The sequence below is a fragment of the Leptopilina boulardi genome, unplaced genomic scaffold (assembly GCF_019393585.1).
Source record: "Leptopilina boulardi isolate dan_hultmark-lab unplaced genomic scaffold, ZJU_Lbou_2.1 LbouV2_262, whole genome shotgun sequence".
NCBI lineage: Eukaryota > Metazoa > Arthropoda > Insecta > Hymenoptera > Figitidae > Leptopilina > Leptopilina boulardi.
The window spans coordinates 874211-897364 of NW_026137821.1; the positions used below are offsets into that span (position 1 = coordinate 874211).

At 29.2% G+C, this 23154-nt stretch overlaps 3 protein-coding genes and 1 long non-coding RNA gene across 5 annotated transcripts in view; 2 read left to right on the plus strand and 2 right to left on the minus strand.

Moving 5' to 3' along the window:
* Positions 1-6508, minus strand: part of LOC127281038 (protein deltex) — a 32290-nt gene extending 25782 nt beyond the window's left edge. Inside the window, exon 1 of the mRNA XM_051304522.1 lies at positions 6055-6508. Within this exon, the coding sequence (XP_051160479.1) occupies positions 6055-6236 (182 nt within the window). The 5' untranslated portion in view covers positions 6237-6508. The remainder of the gene's footprint in view (positions 1-6054) is intronic.
* Positions 6509-14093: 7585 nt separating this feature from the next.
* LOC127281045 (40S ribosomal protein S15Aa) lies at positions 14094-19647 on the plus strand. The gene is made up of 4 exons (XM_051304529.1): positions 14094-14261; positions 14824-14958; positions 18819-18984; positions 19482-19647. The coding sequence occupies exons 2-4, from the start codon at positions 14826-14828 to the stop codon at positions 19573-19575; spliced, it is 393 nt and encodes a 130-aa protein (XP_051160486.1). The 5' UTR covers positions 14094-14261; positions 14824-14825; the 3' UTR covers positions 19576-19647.
* LOC127281048 (uncharacterized) lies at positions 18886-19567 on the minus strand. Its single transcript, XR_007842922.1, has 2 exons — positions 19459-19567; positions 18886-19296 (listed from the first exon to the last, which is right to left on the minus strand). It is a non-coding gene; the product is annotated as an uncharacterized LOC127281048 (long non-coding RNA).
* A 1411-nt stretch (positions 19648-21058) lies between the features above and the next one.
* LOC127281042 (josephin-2) overlaps positions 21059-23154 on the plus strand; it is a 131868-nt gene continuing 129772 nt past the window's right edge. For both annotated transcript variants that reach the window (XR_007842921.1, XM_051304526.1), the window contains exon 1: positions 21059-21349. Coding sequence is in view for 1 of the 2 variants with exons in the window: in XM_051304526.1 (XP_051160483.1) it covers positions 21296-21349 (54 nt within the window). In the remaining variant the exon portion in view is untranslated. The remainder of the gene's footprint in view (positions 21350-23154) is intronic.

Here is a 23154-nt window from a genome sequence, read left to right on the forward strand (position 1 = left end):
TAATAAATGTAGTAAAAATGACTACTTTAAATAGTTAAATTACCAATTGGAAGATCAGAAAGTAGTCTTCGAGTAGTTTGCTGGCTGTCGTAGCGAGCGTGCGTGTTTAGTCGGTTAAAGTATCGGATACACGGTGGGTTTTAAGCGATTATTATGAAAAGTCAAAATAACCAAGATTTTTCTTTTGGGATGTTTTCTACAACAAAAAAGAAGATGTTTGCAACAAAAATGAAAATCATCCATCGGTCCCTTTTTGAGAAAATTTATTTTTTCTACAAAATCGCATGATTCCTCGCTTTTGAATAGTTTCATGCAAATAATGTTTAAAATTGCATATAATTATATATATACACTGTTCCAGGAGAGATCGATATTTTTTTGCGCATCTTGTTGTAAAAGGGTGTATTTTTAAATGAAAAAGGCGTTTTCTAGATTTTTTTCTGAAAAACATAGCCAATGATATGAAAAGGATTGTAACATGTGTTGCTTTTCCTAAAACTAAAATCAAGCAAACATATTTAAAATTTTTGTGACCTGCGAGCCTGGTCTCCAAAAGGCAGTCGGAAGGATCTTTTATGGCTTTTCATTGCAAAATTAAAAAATGTTGGAATTTAAAAAAATAATTATATAAATATTATATTTGCAATGTACAGGTTAAAACAATTACAACGGTATAAATTTTTTTGCAAATACTATAAGATTAGAGTTTGTACATATGTAAATCATGAAATTGTATAACTTTTCCAAAAGCAAATTTTAATATTTAGACGTAAAAATTTATATCGTTGGAATCGTCAAAATCTGCAAATGGTAAATTTAATATTTAAAAAATTACACAGGCACACAAAAAAAAAAAAGTCAGGTCCCAAAAAGCACAACCCCATATTCCTATGTTTTTGGGGTCGCTGAAACCGAATATGACCATGAAAAATTTTTTTGCCGACCCATTTTCCCGCAACCACCCCCTTGCACCTACTCACGGGGGTTGGAGTTTCAAATTAAAAAAAAAGTCAAGTTCGGTGTCTAATCCTACGTTTTTTGGGGCGCTGAAACCGAAAAACGCCACCAAAAACAAATTCTTTACCCCCTTAACCCCCTACAACCCTCTGGGAGGGGGTTAAAATTTTAAATTTCACAAAAAGTCAAGTTCGGTGTCTAATCCTACGTTTTTTGGGGCGCTGAAATCAAAAAACGCCACCAAAAACAAATTCTTTACCCCCTTAACCCCCTACAACCCTCTGGGAGGGGGTTAAAATTTTAAATTTCACAAAAAGTCAAGTTCGGTGTCTAATCCTACGTTTCTTGGGGCGCTGAAATCAAAAAACACCACCAAAAACAAATCCTTTACCCCCTTAACCCCCTACAATCCCTGGGAGGGGGTTGGAATTTCATTTTTCACGAAAAATCGAGTACGGTATCTAATTCTATGTTTTTTGGGTGTGTTTTTTGATTTCAGCGACCAAAAAAACATAGGAATAGATACCGTACTCGACTTTTTGTAAAAATTGAAATTCCAACCCCCTCCCAGGGGGTTGTAAGTGTTAAGGGAGGAAAGGACTTGTTTTTGGTGTCGTTTTTCGGTTTCAGCGACCCAAAAAACATAGGATTAGACACCGTACTCGACTTTTCGTGAAAAATGAAATTCCAACCCCCTCCCAGAGGGTTGTAGGGGGTTAAGGGGGTAAAGAATTTGTTTTTGGTGGCGTTTTTTGATTTCAGCGCCCCAAAAAACGTAGGATTAGACACCGAACTTGACTTTTTGTGAAATTTAAAATGTTAACCCCCTCCCAGAGGGTTGTAGGGGGTTAAGGGAGGAAAGGACTTGTTTTTGGTGGCGTTTTTCGGTTTCAGCGCCCCAAAAAACGTAGGATTAGACATCGAACTTGACTTTTTTTTTAATTTGAAACTCCAACCCCCGTGAGTAGGTGCAAGGGGGTGGTTGCGGGAAAATGGGTCGGCAAAAAAATTTTTCATGGTCATATTCGGTTTCAGCGACCCCAAAAACATAGGAATATGGGGTTGTGCTTTTTGGGACCTGACTTTTTTTTTTTTTGTGTGCCTGTGTTATTTCTTTGGATTTAAATATTTTTTATTTTGCACCAAAATGCCATAAAATCTAAACGACCCTAAAATGGATAAAAAAAATTTAGTTGTCAATAAACATGTTTCTTCAAATTTAAAAGTAATTGAAAGAGGAAGCTTATTTTCTGAAACGGAAAATAATATACGTCTCCTTTTATAGTTTTCTGCGCGTAAAGGGCCCAAATTCGTCCTGAAAAATATCGATCTCTCCTGGAACAGAGTATATATATATGCAATTTTAAACATTATTTGCATGAAACTATTCAAAAGCGAGGAATCATGCGATTTTGTAGAAAAAATCAATTTTCTCAAAAAGGGACCGATGGATGATTTTCATTTTTGTTGCAAACATCTTCTTTTTCGTTGTAGAAAACATCCCAAAAGAAAAATCTTGGTTATTTTGACTTTTCATAATAATCGCTTAAAACCCACCGTGGATAGCGAGCGTTAAGGTCGAGGGTTCAATTCCCGTCGGTTAGAAATTTTCTCTGTTAGGTACATAATCATTAGGGCATAAAATAAGCGTCAGTATAGGAGAGAGGATGAAAAAGTCAATTCTACTGATAATAAACAATTATAAATAAAAAATAATTTTATTTTCCTATTTTAAGTAGTAAAATCTACTACTTAAAGTAGTAGTTTTAATTGCAAAAGATTTATTAATTCTACAAAAAAATGTTCTTAAAACCTATTGAACCTTTTCAGTAGTAAAGTTTACTACTTAAAGTAGTAGTTTCAATTGCAAAAGATTTATTAATTCTACAAAAAAATGTTCTTAAAGCCTATTGAACCACTTTCAGTAGTAAAATCTACTACTTACATCTTGAGTTGTTTTAACATTTTTAAATTGAGTTAATACAATCACAAAATGTCATTCTACCAATTACATTTTTAATTGGTTTAACTATTTTTATATAGTTAATAGAACCGTTTAAATTCAGTTGAGGACCTATTGTACTACTCAGAGTAAATAAAAAATAGTAAAACCTACTAGTTTTTTTCAGTGTATATGAAAGTAATAAATCTCTAAAATATTAACTCATTAAAAAAAATTGTAGAAAGTAAAGGGGGTTGAAGTTTTGACATTTTCGGTAACATTTTAATTTTCAAATCCATATAACAATGACAAAACTAAGTGGATTTTAATTTAGGTATAATGAATTAAAGCATTTTTCACGTACTTTTCAATAATGAACATGAAATTTAAGAAAAAAAATTGTCACCCCTTTTTTTCATTGCATGCATGCATGTCCACAAAATAATGCCTTATATTTAGTTTTTTAAGTTTTGTATTACTTTCTATAAACCGTTAAGCTTGCAAGCAATTTTTAAAAATCCATTTAAGGGGAGTTTCTGGTTTATAAATCCAAAAAAATAAATTTTTTTTTGCTTGAAAATGTTCCTTAGTATCATAAAATTACTGTCCCAAAACGTTTTTTAAAAAATATGTAAAAAAACAAAAGTTGTAATCAAAAATTGTTTGATAGTCCTGGATCAATGTATTATGTTATGAAAACTTTAAACGCGTTTTTCTCGAAAACACATTTTTCAAACTGGTACACGGCTTTTCTCGAAATCTACTAAACCGATTTTAAAAAACTAAAAACCATTCGATTCTTTAATTAGTAAACTAGAGAATAAACCTTTGAAACTTCATTTTTCTACCCTCTGTTTTTTTATAAGAGGGTTTGAAATTTGAAATTATATATTACAGGTTGTCCGCAATCACTTGTACCAAAAAAGGCACCTTTTAGAAGACGCCACCTATAGCTAAGAAATTGAACTAAATACAATCAAAAAAATTTTTTTTTAATTTTCTCTATGTAATATGCAATAATGTCCAAAAAGAATTTTTACAATTTATTTAATACTTTTCTTACAACAAAAGTTTTAAAACTTTTTTTTTAAGTTTTGTCAATTCTAAACCAGAAAGTCCCCTTAAGGCCAGGTCCAAGTGAGGCAGCGCCATCTACATTGATACTAAAATTTTGGAAAATTTTCAACAGCCTTTTCTTGAAAACAAGATGGTAAAATGCTTTTTCCTTTATGGATAATTGATTATTGGCAAGATATACACCAGCTAAAACTTTTTTTGAGTTAAAATAATAAAAAAAATTTCATGTCAATAAATTAAATATGAGCACTTTTTTCACAAAAACTGTAACAGTACTTTCTCAGAAATTACAATCAAAAATGCAATTTCCATTTGGAAAATTAATAAACGCCAAAAAATACACGACCTAAGATTTACCAATCACGAAAATAACAAAAAAAAATTTTATTAAATATTTAACATATTGATACTGCTTTACTGATTGTGACAGCCCTTTGTAGATTATGTATTTCAGGTGGTTAGCAACAGCGCCAATCTCCTCCTTTCGGCAAAACTGCGAAACGTCTGGTGACATATATAACCTGCCAAACGGCTGTCATAATGAGTAAAATATGTTATGTTAAAATACTTTTTTTTGTTATTTTCGTGATTGGTAAATCTTAGGTCGTGTATTTTTTAGCGTTTATTAATTTTCCAAATGGAAATTGCATTTTTGATTGTAATTTCTGAGAAAGTACTGTTACAGTTTTTGTGAAAAAAGTGCTCATATTTAATTTATTGACATGAAATTTTTTTTATTATTTTAACTCAAAAAAAGTTTTAGCTGGTGTATATCTTGCCAATAATCAATTATCCATAAAGGAAAAAGCATTTTACCTTCTTGTTGAAATTTTTCCAAAATTTTAGTTTCAATGTAGATGGCGCTGCCTCACTTGGACCTGACCTTAAACTTATTTAACTCATCAGGCCCATTCCGGCTCTTTTTGCAAAATCTTCTGTATATTTTCAGGCATAAATAAATCATAATTTTTTTTAATGAGTGTAACTGTTTTTTTTTTTACTTTCGGTGGGCTGAATAATGTTTTTGGGGTGTAGAAAATGGTAAAATAATGTTTGGCATCGTTAGAGACTTTGTTATGCTGTTTAAAATAAAAAAAAATTTCGTCGAATAAACGTAGCTTCAGTCTTATGTTATTTCAACTGTCAATTTTCTTGCAAACTTTTTGTAATCAAAGATCAAAAGTAAGAAAATGTAGTTACGTACAGGTTTCTATTAACAATTAGAAATTATTAAGCAATTAATTATTTTTTGAATGTTCGTAATGTTCTTTCCTTCTATTACGTGACATTATTATCTAAAATATTTATTCTACAAAAAAATCTCAATGGAAAAAAGATGCGCATTTATATTTTTGCATAAGGTACTATTTTTTAAAATTAAAAATTTTAATTTTTACACTTTTGTTATTTTTTGAGAATGTGGTTTTTGGATTCCTGAGGTCGAAAAACATTAATGTATATATGATATATGAGGTTTCTTCATATCATATGAAAAAACGGGGTCATGTCTTGGATTTTTTAATGAATATTTTCAGATTTATACAATAAAACATTTTAACAATATTGTTTTTGCTTTTCTTATAACTTGTAGATAAAAATTATGTTCCTAGAAAAATATTAATTTTTAAACAATTTGTTCGAAAAATAAAATTTGATTATAATTTTTAAACATGCTCTCCCTCTTTTTGAAGCACGAAAAAAATCGTGAATATTGATTAACTCATAATGAATCAATAGTGTAATTTTTGAGGTGGCAATATTTTTTTCGAGATATTAATTAATTAAGTAATAAAAATTAATAAAAAATGAAATATTTGACAACAAATGAAGTTAGAATAATTTTAAAAACGCCATTCGAATATTTATCGAAATCAGCATCCAACAAGACCAATATTAACAAATTTTATTTTTCAAACTAATTCTTAAAGTTTAAGAGCTGCGTAAAGAATAATTCTTAACATTTTTTCTATTTTCTCTAGATATGATCCCATCTTCTCATATTAAATGCCGAATATAAAAAAATCGAATTTGAAAAATGTTTATAAATTTTCTATAAAGAAAAAATATATATTCCACACCCTTCAAGATTTGGATCTGCATCAGTGAGAAAGACCCTGGTGAGTTTTTTGTAGTGAGCTCTTTCGAGATGCTGGGAAACTGCTGGACTGTAGGGCCTCCATCGCCCTTGTCGATTTTCCCATTCCCAAACAACCACCGCATGTCCATGCTCCGATGCTGAACCTTGAGAACCGGCACTCATTTCGCACTAGATACCAAGATTCATTACAATTGACACTGACACATAATCTCGAAAAAAAAACATTTTTCTTTCTTTGTTCCCTTAATTTAATATCTTCATTTTTGTGAAAATACAACTGCTTTCATTGAACACGGATGAACACAAATTGAACAAAGGGACAGAATTGAAAATCTACATTATTAAACAATATTCAATATTTTTTCATAGAAAATTGTTATTTACAGGTTGTATATTTTTTTAAGGCATAAAGGCCAATATAGAATAAACAGGTTGATGCAATATCGATTTCGAAAAAAATATTCGATTTCAATAATAATATCGATATTTTACAACTCGATATTACAGAGAAGCGCAGTGATGGGTACGTATAATACGTGGTTTTCTACGTGTATAATACTACGCATATACGTGCCAAGTTTTCTACACGATGTATATTACATTTGATCACGTGATTTAAGAGCGGCAATTTTAAATTCTTCATTAAAATACATCATTCATTACTTTACACTATTGAAAGAGAAAGTTGTTAATATAAACAAAATTTAGGTAATTATTAATTATTTTAACAATTATAAAACAAAATTTTTAATTATTGAAATGTTTTTATATCGGTTTTATTTCTAAGTTGGTTTCACAGATAAGAGTGAACACCGGGCCACGTGCATAATAACATAACCTATATTCTAAGTATTATATTGTCAGTCTAGTCGTTTGGTATCTCAAAAAATAAACAATTTTTAAATAAAAACTTTATAAACAATAACAAACAATAATAATAATACGCTTATAGCCAGTGTTTTTCATAATGTTTTGACAAATTAAACATTTAGCAACATTTTTATTAGTGCCTAGCTCTTTCATCCGCTCAAATTCCATTTTTTTCCCAGGGCAAACCCTCTTTAAAAGATTTTCTTTTACTTTTTCTGACCATTTCTATTTTATTTTAAGACTTTAATTTAAATAGAATGATAAGAAAAATTCGTTATGGCAAAAATCAGAGGATCATATAATAGATGTGAAAATGTCAGGCTGCAGTCCCATGGCAGCGTTTTGCGTTGCGTTTTGTCACTAGACCGTGAGTGTAAACATAGCAAACATATATCTGCATCTCTTTTACACTCATGGTCTAGTGACAAAACGCAACGCAAAACGCTGCCATGGGACTGCAGCCTTAGTGGTTTTCTACATGGTTTTATACATTTTATACGTATATTACGTCGAAAACGTATTATACGTACAAAACTTCGTGTGACGCGTCACAACCCATCACTGGAGAAGCGGCAGTTCAATTTGGACAAAGCGAGACGTCACTTCTCAAAATGGCAGCTTCTAGGAAGACGTATGGCTGCAGTCCCATGGCAGCGTTTTGCGTTGCGTTTTGTCACTAGACCATGAGTGTAAAAGAGATGCAGATATTGGGAACGGTGGTCTAGTAACAATCTAGTAACTTTGACCCATTCTCTCCCTCCATTTTGTTTTTTCTACTCTTTCTAACCTATTAATTGAAGAGAGACAAAGAAAGAAAATGGAGGGAGAGAATGGGTCCCCACCAGATGGCGTATTGCAGACTTGCAGTTTAGCCGATCCCAATATGTTTGCTATGTTTACACGCAGGGTCTAGTGACAAAACGCAACGCAAAATGCTGCCATAGGACTGCAGCCTATGTCGTTTCCGAATTGGGATTTTTGTCGCACTTTTGATAAAGTGTATTAGGCTCTGTCACTTGTGACGTCAGAGTCGATTCTAGGTGTGACGTCAGAGGCCTGGAGGGACAACAAACAGACTAGGGTAACGGCACCAGTGAAAGAACATTTAAGGAAATGCATACTTTTATCATTTATTATTTTTGAATGCAGTTATTGAAAATTTTTTTACCAATTTTTTTTCGATAGCTAATTAAGTGTAGAATGCGAAGGTCACATTTAATTTTCATAAATATAAGATGTTAATTAAAATTTTAATTAATAAGTAAAACATACCTATTTCACCAGTGAAAGAACAAATTGTCTAATGAAAGAATTTTCTGCATCCAGTGAAAGAACGATGTGAAATATATATTTAAAATATATTTAAAAAATATATTAAAACAAAGATAAAGTAATAAAATGTTTGTAATATACTAAAATAAAGGTAAATTAATGATAATTATGAATATTTTTTAACTAAGTTTGCAGAATCTTATTTTTAATTGAAAATGCATTTATAACCTACAATCAATCATCTACTTGCAATTTATTTTGACAATATTATTGTAACCTAACAGTGTTAACCTATTTGATTTTGTCATTTTTTTGTTTGACTTCAGACTATTCGTTGAAGGTGTTCCTTCATTGGATTGCATTGGAACCAGTGAAAAAACATTTCTGTTCTTTCACTAGTAAATAAAAAAAGAAACCCCAATGACGGAATTTGCTTTTCTTATGGCAAATTAATATTTTATTAGCTTTTAAATGAAAAGAAGTATTTCTAATACACAAGATAAATTTAGTTTAAAGAAGACCGACGATTTAAGGCAGTTTAAATTAGTTAAATGTGAAAAAAGAAATAACGTGTCAGAGAAGAGTTCTTATTGTTGAAGATAAATTTGTAACACAACATTTTTAAAAATTTTTTTTTATAAAATTTACGTGTTAACTCTCTAGGTATCTTAGATACTAAAGACGTAAATTAAATATGGAACATAAAAATATATAATTTATAATACCAAATTGCTTATTACACTAATTAGAATGCAAAACATGAAATTTGTTCTTTCACTGGTGTCAGTTCCTTCACTGGTGCCCTTACCCTACACTGTAAAAAAAATTTCCTGTAAATTTACTACTTTCAGAGTAGTAACGAATATTACCTTCTTTTAAAGCAGTGATTTTACTTAATTAAATGTGGCAAATTGACTAGGTTAAGGCGCTTGTACACCTCACCGATCCCGAGTATACTTCTGTCGTGTACTATGGGAGTAAAAGAAACAAAAGATATTTCTGTCTCTTTTACTCCAATGGTACACGACACAAGTATACTCGAGATAGGTGAGGTATACAAACGCCTTTATGTTCGCATTTTTACAAAAAACTATAAAATTACAAATACGGTAGTAATTATGTCACATTGAAAGTAGGTAATATTTGGTACTACTCTGAAAGTAGTAAATTTACAGAAAATAACGAATGTGCTACTTTAAAAGTATAAAGTTTAAATCAGTTATTGTATATTTACTGCTTTGAAATAAGTTCAGTTACAGGGAGAGTCCAGAATAAGTGGTTTCTGAACGTCGATGTATCATTCTGTCTTTGTCTTTCCCATTGATGTCCCATAAGACCGACGCGTCGCTATCAACGCGTCAACGCTCAGAAACCCGTATTCTGGACTCTCCTACAGATTTTGGTTACATTACAAGTTCAATCCGTAAAATAAGACAAATTTTTTTTTACAGTGTACACAATGTTATTCTTATGGGGAAGAAATTTAGTTTCACTTTCATCAATTTTATTCAATTGGCCTGACTAGTCGAAGCCACAAAAAAGAAGAAGAAGAAGAAGATCAATTTTATTCATACGTTAAACATGAAAACGCTTGTTGGCATATAATAAAATTAAAATGTGTGTTGATAATTAATTTTGTTATATATTTGATTCAATTACATTTATAGATTCTCTGAATTCGTGATAAAATATAAATTTTGAGGTTAGGGGTGTTTGTTTACTAATCACATTTTACATTTTAACAACATCATTAAACAATATCCAGTATGCATGTTATTAAAAAGATATAAAATATATATTTTAAGTGGGAATTACCACAGTAGTAAAAGATTTCAAGTTAGTAAACAAACTCCCCTAACCTCAAAATTTTTATTTTATCACGTATTCAGAGAATCTATAAATGTAATTGAATCAAATATATAACAAAATTAATTATCAACACACATTTTAATTTCATTATATGCCAACAAGCGTTTTCATGTTTAAAGTATGAATAAAATTGATGAAAGTGAAACTAATTTTCTTCCCCGTTAGAATAACATTGTGTCGACTGTTTGTTGTCCGTCCAGGCCTCTGACGTCATATCTTGAACTCAAAATATCTCGATGAACTGACACAGCCTAATACTCGGGAAGTATGCAGTGTTCTTGTTTTTCCGTGCGAAAAAAAGAACACTGCATACTTCCCGAGTATATACTTTATCAAAGATACGTTAAAAATCCTAATTCGGAAACGGCTATACAATGCATTGGAAGTCAATGGAGCAAATCAGTTTTTTTAAAATAACTTTTGAAAAATTAATTTTTGAACCCGAGTGTAATGGTAAAATATTTTTTATTTATCGAGATCTATTTTTTAAAAGAATAAAATAAAAAAATTATTGTTTAAAAACTTATTTGCTCCATTGACTTCAATGCATTGTATTGCACACTCGTGGCTAGATATGCAATCGTAAACGCAACCGGAAGAATAAGTTAGAGAAGGACAAGCAATCTATCTATCCTTCTCTAACTCATTCTTCTGGTTGCGTTTGCGATTACGATTCCGGTTACGTTTCTATTCTGCTCAGGCTTTTATGGAGCGGTCACACCTCGCCTGCAGGAGCAGTTGCCAATGGCAACCGTGTAAGAGCAAGAGAGATGGAAAATCTTCTATCTCTCTTACTCTTACACAGTTGCCATGGGCAACTGCTCCTGCAGCCGAGGTGTGACCGCTCCATTAGCGCACTTTTGTTAAAATGTATACTCGCGGGAAGTATGCAGTGTCCTTGTTTTTTCGTGTTTAATCTCAGATCACCTACAATAGGTTCTGAGTATTGCCAAGCTTTTACCTTGACAATTGGCAGCAAGGTAATTCAAGTTATCGCTTAATGCATAAAAACTTGAAAATCAAAGTGAAATTGTTTCAGTATTTTGTCTCGCATTTCAAAGAAAATAGGCTTAAAAACCATATACAAAATTTTTTTCTTATTGCTTATGACTCCTATAATAGAAATTCACTTGAATTTTTAATTTTTTTTTCAATTTGGTTAATTGACAAAAATTTAATTAATTTTTATCTATTTAACATAAGAATTTGAAAACTCGGGGTAAATGGGGACAACTTGTTATTACATATTAACCAAATTGACAAAAATATGAAATTCAAGTCAATTTCTGTTATGGAATTTATAATTATTATTTGCATAACAGAAATTTTTAAGTCTGCTTGTTTTCAAATGCGAGACAAAATATTGAAATAAAAAAATTAAATAAAAAACATAAACCAAGCAAATTTAATAAATTTATAAGAAAATTTTTAAGTTCGTCCGCCATATTACAAATTTTTTTCAAGTTTTTTCATCCCTTAATACAGTAATATACTTAAGGAAACTTTTTTCTTAAACCTTTCTTAAAAACTATGCTGTCCCCATTTATCCCAAATTTTAGGAAATTTTCTAAATTTTGGGGTAAATGGGGACATTCAGTTTCATGTGTTTAAAGCTTATTTAAATTTTTTTCTACTGCATAAAATTAATCCTGGGATTGTAAATAACAACTTAAGAAAAATAATACCACAAATATTACATTTTAATGGAAGAAACTTACGTAATTTGTGAAAAATAGCGATTTTGGCCCCATTTACCCCAACTGACCCTATACACTTTATCCAGTATGCGCTAAAAATCCCAATTCGGATACGGCCTTTATCAAAAATGCGCTAAAAACCTCAATTCAGAAATGGCCTTGGTTTCCATTGTCCCCATTCGCCATTTTTCATAATTCTCGTCAACTACCAACCTTATGAGAAAAGGCTTAGGCCAACGCACAAGTGCTTCGCGAACGTGGTTCATGAGATAGAAAGAGACAAAAATATATCTCTGTTTTTTTATAACGCATACATCTCGTTCTAGAACACAAAACCTGAAGATGGAGTTACATGTTGATGAAAATGCAGAATGCAAAACCGAAAATAATGCGAGTGAAAAGGACAGGGATATATCACTATCCTATTCACTCTCATTATTTACGGTTTTGCATTCTGCGTTTACTCCAACTTGATTGGTTGTTCACAAATCTGATTGATAATAGACAACCAATCAGATTTTTGCATTTCAGGAAAATCAAAGTGAAAACTTTTTTTTATAAATGCTCCATAAAGGCCTTTTTCTAATATGTTCCTAAATGTTTGCGTTGCGTGACTGACGCGTTGGTTCGCAAGCGCAGTGACGTCATCAAAGCATTGATACCAATCGCGAACAAAAAGTTTCGTTTATATTCCTTTAAAGGTACGGTCACACGACTTTTGGAAAAACCATTCATGTCTTTCTCTCTCCTAAGACAGAGGCATAAGATTGTCTCACTCTGCATTTTCTTACATTTCCCAAAGACGGAAAATGCAGAGTGAGACAAACTTATGCGTCTGTAATAGGAGAGAGAAAGACAAGAATGGTTTTTCCAAAAGTCGTGTGACCGTACCCTAATGCACATGTTTCTCGACGGTTTTTAATAATATCATTTATTTAATATTTATAATTAAAAAATTCAGTGATTTAAAATCATAAACCAAAATTTTTGTTCGTAATTGGTATCAATACTTTGATGACGTCACTGCGCTTGCGAACCAACCCGTCAGTCACGCAACGCAAACATTTAAGAACATATTGGAGAAAGGCTTTAGGGTGCGGTCACACTATCTCATGCATACGGAAGCGCCTACGAGTCACCAGCGAACTATCTTGTTCGCGTCACATTTTTAGCTGTGAAACCGAGGAACGCGTTCGATGGTTTCGCTGTTTCCTTGTTTTTGAGTGACGATAAAACACACTATACGGTTCGATAGTTCGATGGTTCTCTGGTTTTATTTAGTTCTATCGTTATCGAAGTCTAAATTTTGTATTAAAAAAATAAATTTAAATTTAAAAACCGAAATATAATAATATATTTAAATTATATATTTGAGATATATCAGATATCTTATAATGTGTGCCTAAAAAATTATTTTATTTAAAAATAATAGTACAAAATATTATTTTGAAGTAAGTTGATTTGTTTGCATTTTATATTTGTACTATACTATTAATATTTTGTACTATTATTTTTAAATAAAATAATTTTTTAGGCACACATTATAAGATATCTGATATATCTCAAATATATAATTTAAATATATTATTATATTTCGGTTTTTAAATTTAAATTTATTTTTTTAATACAAAATTTAGACTTCGATAACGATAGAACTAAGTAAAACCAGAGAACCATCGAACTATCGAACCGTATAGTGTGTTTTATCGTCACTCAAAAACAAGGAAACAGCGAAACCATCGAACGCGTTCCTCGGTTTCACAGCTAAAAATGTGACGCGAACAAGATAGTTCGCTGGTGACTCGTAGGCGCTTCCGTACATGCATGCACTGTACATGCATGCAGAAACATTTGTCCGGTCACACTTCAACGAAATCTGGTGAATGTTTAAGGCGCTTGTATACCTCACCGATTCCGAGTATACTTACGTCGTGTACAATTGGAGTAAAAGAGACGGAAATATCTTTTGTCTCTTTTACTTCAATGATACACGACAGAAGTATACTTGAGATCGGTGAGGTGTACAAGCGCCTTTAGTAACTTTCTAGTTACAATCGAAATTTTTGGAAAATTACTAGAAAGTTACTAAACATTTACTAGATTTCGTTGAAGTGTGACCGGCCAAATGTTTCTGCATGCATGAGATAGTGTGACCGTACCCTTATCCTGCATTCGTTTCACGTACCCGACTCTATTGTGCTTAGGACTTTAGTTTAATTAACATTTCATGAGTTAAAAAAGGATAGAGTTGCATTCATATATTTTTCTACCTTATGCATCTATTTCGCAAAGCTATTGTGCGTTGGCCTAAAATGCGCTTCAAAATTTAAATGGGTTCCCATCCCTGCCGGCCAGAGTAACGCAAGCGCAGTGAGCTCAATTTTCCAAAGTTAAGAGTATAGGAGGATGCCTATCTTTCTTTTTTCTCCGTGAAACGTGTGTGTTTATGTCGTTCCGGTAAACAAAATTTAAATCGCAGGTAATCTATTAAATCGTAAACTAAATCTCAGTATTATATGAAAATTATGAAATTATAAATTGCATTTAATATAACAACTGTAATATTTCTACGCGGGATCAAGTTATAGTTCTTTTTATTAGTGTGATTGTTTTTTAGGTTAACAGTGACACTTTGCTTCTACTGTGATATTGTACATTATTTAAAATTTAATAATTTAACGAAATCACAGTAACAAAGACAAAAGTTACGTTAATTGTTCTTGTCTTTATTTACATAACTAATCATTATATTTGCACATTTGTAATGTTGCTCGAGTTTCACTCAATTCCGGAAGTGATGTTAATTGTTTGATCATTTTTGTTACAATTTAAGGTTATAAATAAAAGTAAATTTTAAGGTGAAATTTTTTTTGTCTTATTAAAAAAAAAAAAAATTTATTTTAATGAAATACTTTAATATTAACACGTGAGAAGAGACATGTGGTAAAAATGGAAGAAATTTTTGTGTTGTTATTTTAAGTGCAGAGTGTAGTTCATTTGTTGGTTTTGCAGGTTTTTTCAAATAAATGTAATTTTTTCAGTCATGGTGCGTATGAACGTTCTGAGCGACGCTCTCAAGTCGATTAATAATGCCGAAAAGCGTGGAAAGAGGCAAGTTTTGTTGAGACCTTGTTCAAAGGTTATTGTCAAGTTTTTGACTGTGATGATGAAGCATGGTAAGTTTCTTTTTCTCTTTCTTATTCACTTTATTACATTTCACTTACTTACTTTAATTACACTTTAATCTTTATATAACGAGCTGACAAATTTTTTCTGTTGCGAAGTAAACAATTTCATATTTCTCACCACTACATTAAACACGTGTTTTTTTTTTTTTTTTTATTTGACACCTTGTGTCAATGAAGGGTGGTTATTGACAGATTTAAAAAAACGCTATATTGAAAATCATATAGACATTCCATTATGTTTCGACCAAAGTCTGCTAACTAATTTTAAAAAATTATGGTACTTAGAAATAATATTTAGAAAATATCAACATCACAAAATGAGAATTTTGTGAAATTTTTTTTTATTTATTGTAAAAATATAAATTTAAATTGTAGGAGGTACTAAAAACTGACAGCTTTTCAGCTAGATGAAAATAATCAAGAAAACGTGTAATTTACTGGGAAATTGTAAAAAAAATCATTGAGATTTGTTAATAATAATTAAATTTCTTACTTAAAATTAATATAAGTATTTTAAAATAAGATTTCAAAGACGACCTGCCAAATTACCTAACTTTGCGGTTTTTATCTATTAATGAAACAAAAACTTACCAAAATATTAAGTACACTTGAACTTTTAGATTTTATTTTTTTAATTTTTTTCTTTCCTTATAAATATAAAAAAATTGTGAAAACAAAATTTCCACTTTGCAGATTTTTGAGATCATTAAACCTTAATAACTTTCTTACAGAAAAATAAAATAATTTGAGACTTGAAATATTTAAATGGTCCCAAAACTACTTTTCCAGATATTAAAGTTTAAAAATTATAATTTTTTTACAGGTTAATACATGTTATTTTGTTATGTTGAAGTTGGTTCAATATTATTAACCATAATGATAAACTATTGTCATATTTGGAAAAATCACAAGTATTAACCTGAAAATAAAAATTTTTAAACTTTAATATTTGGAAAAGTAGTTTTGGGACCAACGCAAAATTTTCGGTGTGAATGTATTTAGTGACTATTTAAATATTTCCAGACTCAATTCGTTTTATTCTTCTGTTAGAAAGTTATTATGGTTCAATGATCGCAAAAATCAACAAAGTGGCAATTTTATTTTTACAATTTTTTATATTTATAAGGAAGAAAGAAGAAAAGTAAAAAGAAAATCTAAAAGTTCATTGAGTGTACTGAATATTTGGTAAGTTTTCGATTAATCTCGGATTTTTCTAAAAATTCAGTCAATTGTAGTTTCACTGGTGCTAAATTAGTATACAAAATTTAAATTTTAAATATTTTTGCAAATAATTTATACCTAATAATAAATTTAAACAATATTTTTTTGCTTTACTTATAACTTTTTCCCTACTAAAAATAGAGAAAAATGTTAAGAACGTTTTATACGCAGAAGACCTTAATCTTTTAATTAAATAAAAAAAATTGTTTTTAATATTACTTTTTAAACAATTTGTTTAAAATATAATAATTATTATTATTTAATAATACACTGAGAAAAAAATGCTATTGAATCTATAGCACGCATATTCATATACGTTCAAAAGCAAATATAATTAACTTGATGCAATATGTAGTTCATTTTATAGCACTGCTACTGAACCAAAGAATACAGTTTCTGATTCAATAGCAGTGCTGTAAAATGAACTACATATCGCATCAAGTTAATAGCATCTGCCTTTGAACGCATATGAATATACATGCTATAAATTCAATAGCATTTTTTTCTCAGTGTAATTATTAAACAAGTTCTCACACTTTTTGAAGCGTGAAAAAAGTCATGAATATTGTTTAAGTCATAATAAATCGATAGTTAAAATTTTTGAGATGGCATTATTTTTTGTTTTCGAAATATTAATTAATTAATTAACTAATAAAATGTAATAAAAAATAAAATATTTTTTAAATAAATAAAATTATAATAATTTTAAAAACACCATTCAAATCCAAAATAATGTCATCTCAAAAATTTAACTATCGATTTATTATGACTTAAACAATATTCACGACTTTTTTCACACTTCAAAAAGTAGGAGAACATGTTAAATAATTATTATCAAATTTTATTTTTTAAACAAATTGTTTAAAAAGTAATATTTAAAAAAAAATTTAATTTAAACTTTAAGGTTTTTTGGGTATAAAACATTCTTAACATTTTTCTCTATTTTTAGTAGGGAAAAAGTTATAAGTAAAGCAAAAAAATATTGTTTAATTTTATTATTATAAATTATCTGCAAAAATATTACAAAGAAGAAGAGCCCATAAGCCCTATATTTGGGCCATTTTGGATATTGATTTAAATGACTGAAATGTATTTTTTTACAAAGAAGAAATATATTTTTGATGATTTAAGGTGAAACGGGAATTTTGAAAATCTGACTTCAGATTCGTAATCAGCGACTCTAAAAAACCTTCGAGTAACAAGATTCAAGTGAATCCAACAATTTTTATGAGCCAAAAGTTTTGAACGTTCAAATGAACAAAATTTATTTTGCAATTTCTTTAAGTACGAATTTTATTACAAAATATTGTTTTAAATATCTAAACGGAAATTATTAATTTAATATTTGTTTAATTTACTATTTTATTTTACATTGACATTACAGTTTTTAAAAATTTATAGATTGAAAAAAATATTTTGTTCATTTGAACGTTCAAAACTTTTGGCTCATCAATTTTTTTACAAAACTCGTCCGCCAAAAACCCTTCGTTTCAAAAGGTTAATATGACTAAAATTCCCCCGTTTCACCTTAAATCATCATGAGCCAAAAGTTTTGAACGTTCAAATAAACAAAATATTTTTTTCAATCTATTAATTATTAAAAACTATAATGTCAATGTAAAATAAAATAGTAAATTAAACAAATATTAAATTAATAATTTCCATTTAGATATTTAAAAAAATATTTTGTAATAAAATTCGTACTTAAAGAAGTTGCAAAATAAATTTTGTTCATTTGAACGTTCAAAACTTTTGGCTCATAAATCATCAAAAATATACTTCTTCTTTGTAAAAAAATACATTTTATCAAATTAAATCAATATCATAAATGCCCCAAATAGTTATTTGTTTTGTTTTGAATAAATAATGTATCGGTATTTACTATAATGTTATAGAAAGATTTTCTGCTGCTGCTGTTCGATTTTAGTACTGCGTCTGCACATAATTGAGGGTATGGATGCTATAAGGGAACGCGCATGGTTTACGTTGTCCCCTTGCGCAGCCGCTGACTCGCTACACGCGGGGACTTTTACTTTCACTTATATCCCCTTTTAGCATCCATACCCTCAATTGATGTACAATATCTGTCTCTCAAAAAATGCAGATGTTGCGTTAAGCTTCTCTCAGTGTAGACATTTTTTATGAATGGGAATTTTGTTTTGTGAAAAAAGCGGTCATCCTGAGTACCATCGGTACTATATTGTATTAATAACTTCCATTCTGCAATTATTTTGCGCAATTGATATAATTCATTTACATTTATTTCTAACTTTTTTCAAATATTTTTTGTGAATCATCAAGGTTGATGTTGACAAATAATGTATTTTACTAAACTATAATAAAAAACAAATAATTATAATTAGAAATTACTATTTTTTTACACTATACAATTTAAAAAAAAATTTGGGTCACCTTGAGGTGACTTCTAGCAATCTGCGTTGACAAATTATCAGAAGTTATAAATAAACAATAAGAAATTTAAAAAAATAATTCTTCTAGTTTGAATAGCTCAGTTTAGAAATATTTTAGCTTAATGTTTGATTTAAAAATGGATTGTGATTAATGAAAATAAGCTTCTTGTAAGTAATATTAAATATCAATATTTATTGTAAATGTTCATTTTATAGGGTACATTGGAGAATTCGAAATTGTTGATGACCACCGTAGCGGCAAAGTTGTTGTTAACTTAACAGGAAGACTGAACAAGTGTGGAGTTATTTCTCCTAGATTCGATGTTCCAATTACAGATATTGAGAAGTGGACCAATAATTTATTACCGAGTCGACAGTTTGGGTAAGAAATAAAATTACAATTAATTTTAAATATAGACTTCTGTAAGTTTTAATAATTTCAGATGAATCAATATTTTTTTAAATATTTAAAGTTATATTTAAACATTTATTTGATTGAAACTATTTCTACCTTAATTAATATTCTCTTCTTAGCTCTATATTATACACTGCTTTAACTAAATCTTTACAATATGTTTCGCTATTTTCAATCTTGGATAGATCTGTAACCTCTGATTTAATATCTTTTGTCCATTTTTTTGTTCCCTCACATACTTTTAACAAGTTTTAAGAGAAAACCACCCCTTTTTAAATGCTGTTGATTCAATAGCATATTTTTGTCAGTGTAGTGTCGTATAATAATAACTCAATCTGTAGAAGATTGAGTTATTTATACAATAAATAAATCTCTATAAAGTAGCAGTGTTCATGAAAAAAACTTATTTTATACTTTAGTTGGCAATAGTTTTATACTAACTTGTTTGTTTTCTTCTTTAACAGTTACGTGGTTTTAACGACAAGTGGAGGTATTATGGATCACGAAGAAGCTAGGAGAAAACATCTTGGAGGCAAAATTCTGGGATTTTTCTTCTAATTTAATATTATAAAATAAACTGTATCAATATTTACTACTGCAGAAATAAAGATGTTAAATATTGTTATAGTATTTATGGATTCATCTTTTATAATACTTGAGTAAATAAATTCTAATTAAACCAATAATTATCAACATTTATAATCCGAATTCCTTAATCGTTCAATAATAATCCACCGAGGGAAAAATTCTTTTAATCGTAAAAAAATGTCTTTGAAGCAATTCCTTTAAGGGTTAGAATAATTTTCATAATCTGAAAATGAATCGTTTAACATTGCCTTAATTAATTTACAAGAAAAATTACTTTCAATATCAAAAGAATATTAAAAAAGCACTTGGCCTTGTCCGTATCCAAGAAAAAATAATTTCTTGTCTCAATTTCACTGTCATAATTAAAATCAATATTCGTCATATTCGTTAAAGTAGGGGAGAATGGGGAGTTGTACTCCACAATAATTTTTTTAATATGGCAATTAATATAACAATTTTCAACTATTGTCATATTTTTTTCTCGTTAAGAACTAACTTTTTATGTGGTATCCGTCATCTTTGCAAGTGTTTTTCGTGTCTTTCCAGATAGTGAGTTAAATTTTTTTTCTAAAAGTTTTGTTGTCCCTTTATGGTTAGGTCACTTCCACTAATTTTTTCATAGAGATCACAATGTTTAATGCATAAAAATTATCTGTCATTAATAACTTTTCAACGTACGTGGCCACACCAAAAAAATTTTTTTATATAAGAAGAAGAAGAATAATTCTAATACACACTCTCTATTTTAATTTCGCATTATCTATGAATAATTCGAATGTTTTATGCACTTTAAATATTGTTCTTATTTATTACTTTATTTTATGTAAATTATCTTATTTTTTCACATTTCATAATTTAAATAAAAAATATTCTGAAAAATGTCTTTTTCTTTAATTTTCAACGGTGGAAAACAAGCAAAATTTCTATATCCGTTTTGAATTTTAATTAATTGATCCTGCCAAAAGTTGTGTTTGTACGTGTACTAGGCGTTCTATAAAAAAAATTTATATAATAGTTTTGATCGAAAAAACCCGGTACACAACTCCCCATTTCTCCCCTATAGTTTATAAAAAATGATCGGCCTAAAAGAATAGTTTCTGTTATTACATTGATTTTCGAAATCTTAAGAATCCGAAGTTAAAAATATTATCCTTCCACCTTTATGTTTATTATTTTTTTTGGTCTGTTTTTGCACAAAGTTGATTTCTTCACTTTGAAAGAGACACTTTTCTGCACTCAAGTAGATACTTTTAAGATTTATGGCAAAATAAGTCAACTTTTAATTTAATCATTTTTTACACTTATTTATAAACGAACAATATAACATGAGCAAATCATTTCTTATCCTTTAAAATGTAGCGCTTATAAGTCAAAGCAAAATGGCTGACGCAAACCACCTGTCTCATTGGTGGTCTTTTCATGAACTGCGCGTCGCGAGACCTTCATTTCTTAGATCGTGCTATAGCATTCAAAATTCCTACCGCCTGATGGTTAGTTTGATCATGCAAGATCATGCATTGAGCTCTGTCCGGTGTGTCAAACTCTCAAGTCATAACATAACATAACAAGGTTATATTTATTGATTATTATTTTCCCATAATTATTCCATTACTTTTAAGAATTCGGATTATACCATTGTTGGAATAACATAATTAGACACTTATTAAGGTGTAAATGTAATGTAAGAGTCATGGTTTTTAGCACAACCACTGATATGACTGAATCTATATATCATGAACGACAGGTAATTTTATCATTTATCTTTATTTACACAACTTAATTTATGTACATACTCTGTGTTAATATCTGAATTAAACTTAATCAGCTCAATATTTTTTGGCGATTCTGTTCAAAATTTGCATAGTGACTCACACAGCACATAACCCTACTAAAAAATTAATTACGTCTTTTGACGAAACAGCGGATATATTTTGGTTTTTATTCATAACACAATTTTATGGTATAGTTTTAGTGTATTATATGTGTCTGAGTTGTCTCTCTTAACACACAATTGAATGTCGTCTTAAAATAAGGTTACATTTTCAAAATATTTGCAATTTTATATTTTTTTTATTTTTAACCAAAAAACATACCGAGTTTCCATAATCACAGTAACTTAAAACTCGTTACTCGCTGGGTTTTGGGGACAGTGTTTACAAATTTGATGGGAATTTTTTAAAATAAAATTTGAATCTCAACAAAATTTTTATATCGTAACATTTTCATTTAGCCAAACTTTGTAAAGCAGATTCTCTAATTCATTAATGCGATTTTCGTTTTAGAGAATTTAAATTTATCAAAATTTCCACCAATCAAAACTTTAATTTAACAGAGTTGATCCTCAATCGAATTTCTATTTATCCGAATATTCACTTAACAGTATTTTATTTAACTGAATTAAATTTTAACAGAATTTCTAATTAGGCCAATTCACAAATGGTATAATTTTCTTTATCATCGAAATTCCATTTGATCGAATTGTCATTTTAAAGAACTTTTAAAACGTCAAATTTTCATTTGATAGTAATTGCAAAAGACCAAACAAAAAATCGACTGAAATATTTAGGCGCCAATTTTAAAGATGACCAATCAGAATATATCAAGAAAATTGTGATTGGTCAATTTTAAAATTCGCGCCGGAATCTTTTTGTAGATTGTTTATTTGGCCATTTGTGATTTAGACCAAATGAAAAATTTGACTTTTTAAAAGTTCTATGAAATGAGAATTGGATCAAATGAAAATTCTGCTATTTGAAAATTAAACTAAATAGAAATTTCGTTTCATGAAAATTTTGTTAAAGTTAGAATGAAAATTCGGTTAACTTAAATTACTTTTAAGTGAATATTTGGATAAGTAGTAATTTGATTAAAAAAGAATTCTATTAAATTTTGCTAGATTAAAATTCGGTGAACTAGAGTGTCTGCAATGTAAAAGTTTGGCTAAATAAAAATGCAGATAAATAAAAATTGTTTTGTATGAAAATTCGGTTGAATATAAAATGTACTTTATAAATTTCTCTTAAATAGAAATTCTATAATTTTTATTAAACAACGCAAAAATTCTTATAAGTTCAAAATGGCAGTTCTCACTCTTCTTGGTTTCATATAATATTAAATATTGAAACATAACAAAAGTATACGTTACTTAAATATGTACCAGTAAATGGAATAGGATGAATATTATTTGAGGATTAAAAACTAATAAAAAAATTATTTATTAATTAGTTTTTCTTCTTAACCCGACGTGCTAGAGACTTCTATATAGGCTTAAATTAAAGCTTAAGGTGGAAAACTCGTGTAAAAAAGAATTGTTTACAATTTTATTGTGCTTTAAAAATTAGTTTATTATCTGTAGAATATGATCCTAGATTATTAATCTATAATTCGAAGTATATAGTGTACATAAGTGTTGCACTTCAAATATCTTCTATTATATTAAGATAACAAATTTCCAAAAGCGACACCGACGACACCGACACCGGAAAACCTATTTTCACTTATTTTCAAATAAATCAAAATACTTTGCCATATGCTTTTAGAAAATTTTAC

Excerpts from the sequence above, each read along its gene's own strand:
- LOC127281045 (XM_051304529.1), top strand. The coding sequence starts at position 14,826 with ATGGTGCGTATGAACGTTCTGAGCGACGCTCTCAAGTCGATTAATAAT. Across the intron at positions 14,959-18,818 it reads GACTGTGATGATGAAGCATG|GGTACATTGGAGAATTCGAA; the intron begins GTAAGTTTCTTT and ends TTCATTTTATAG. Across the intron at positions 18,985-19,481 it reads TTACCGAGTCGACAGTTTGG|TTACGTGGTTTTAACGACAA; the intron begins GTAAGAAATAAA and ends CTTCTTTAACAG.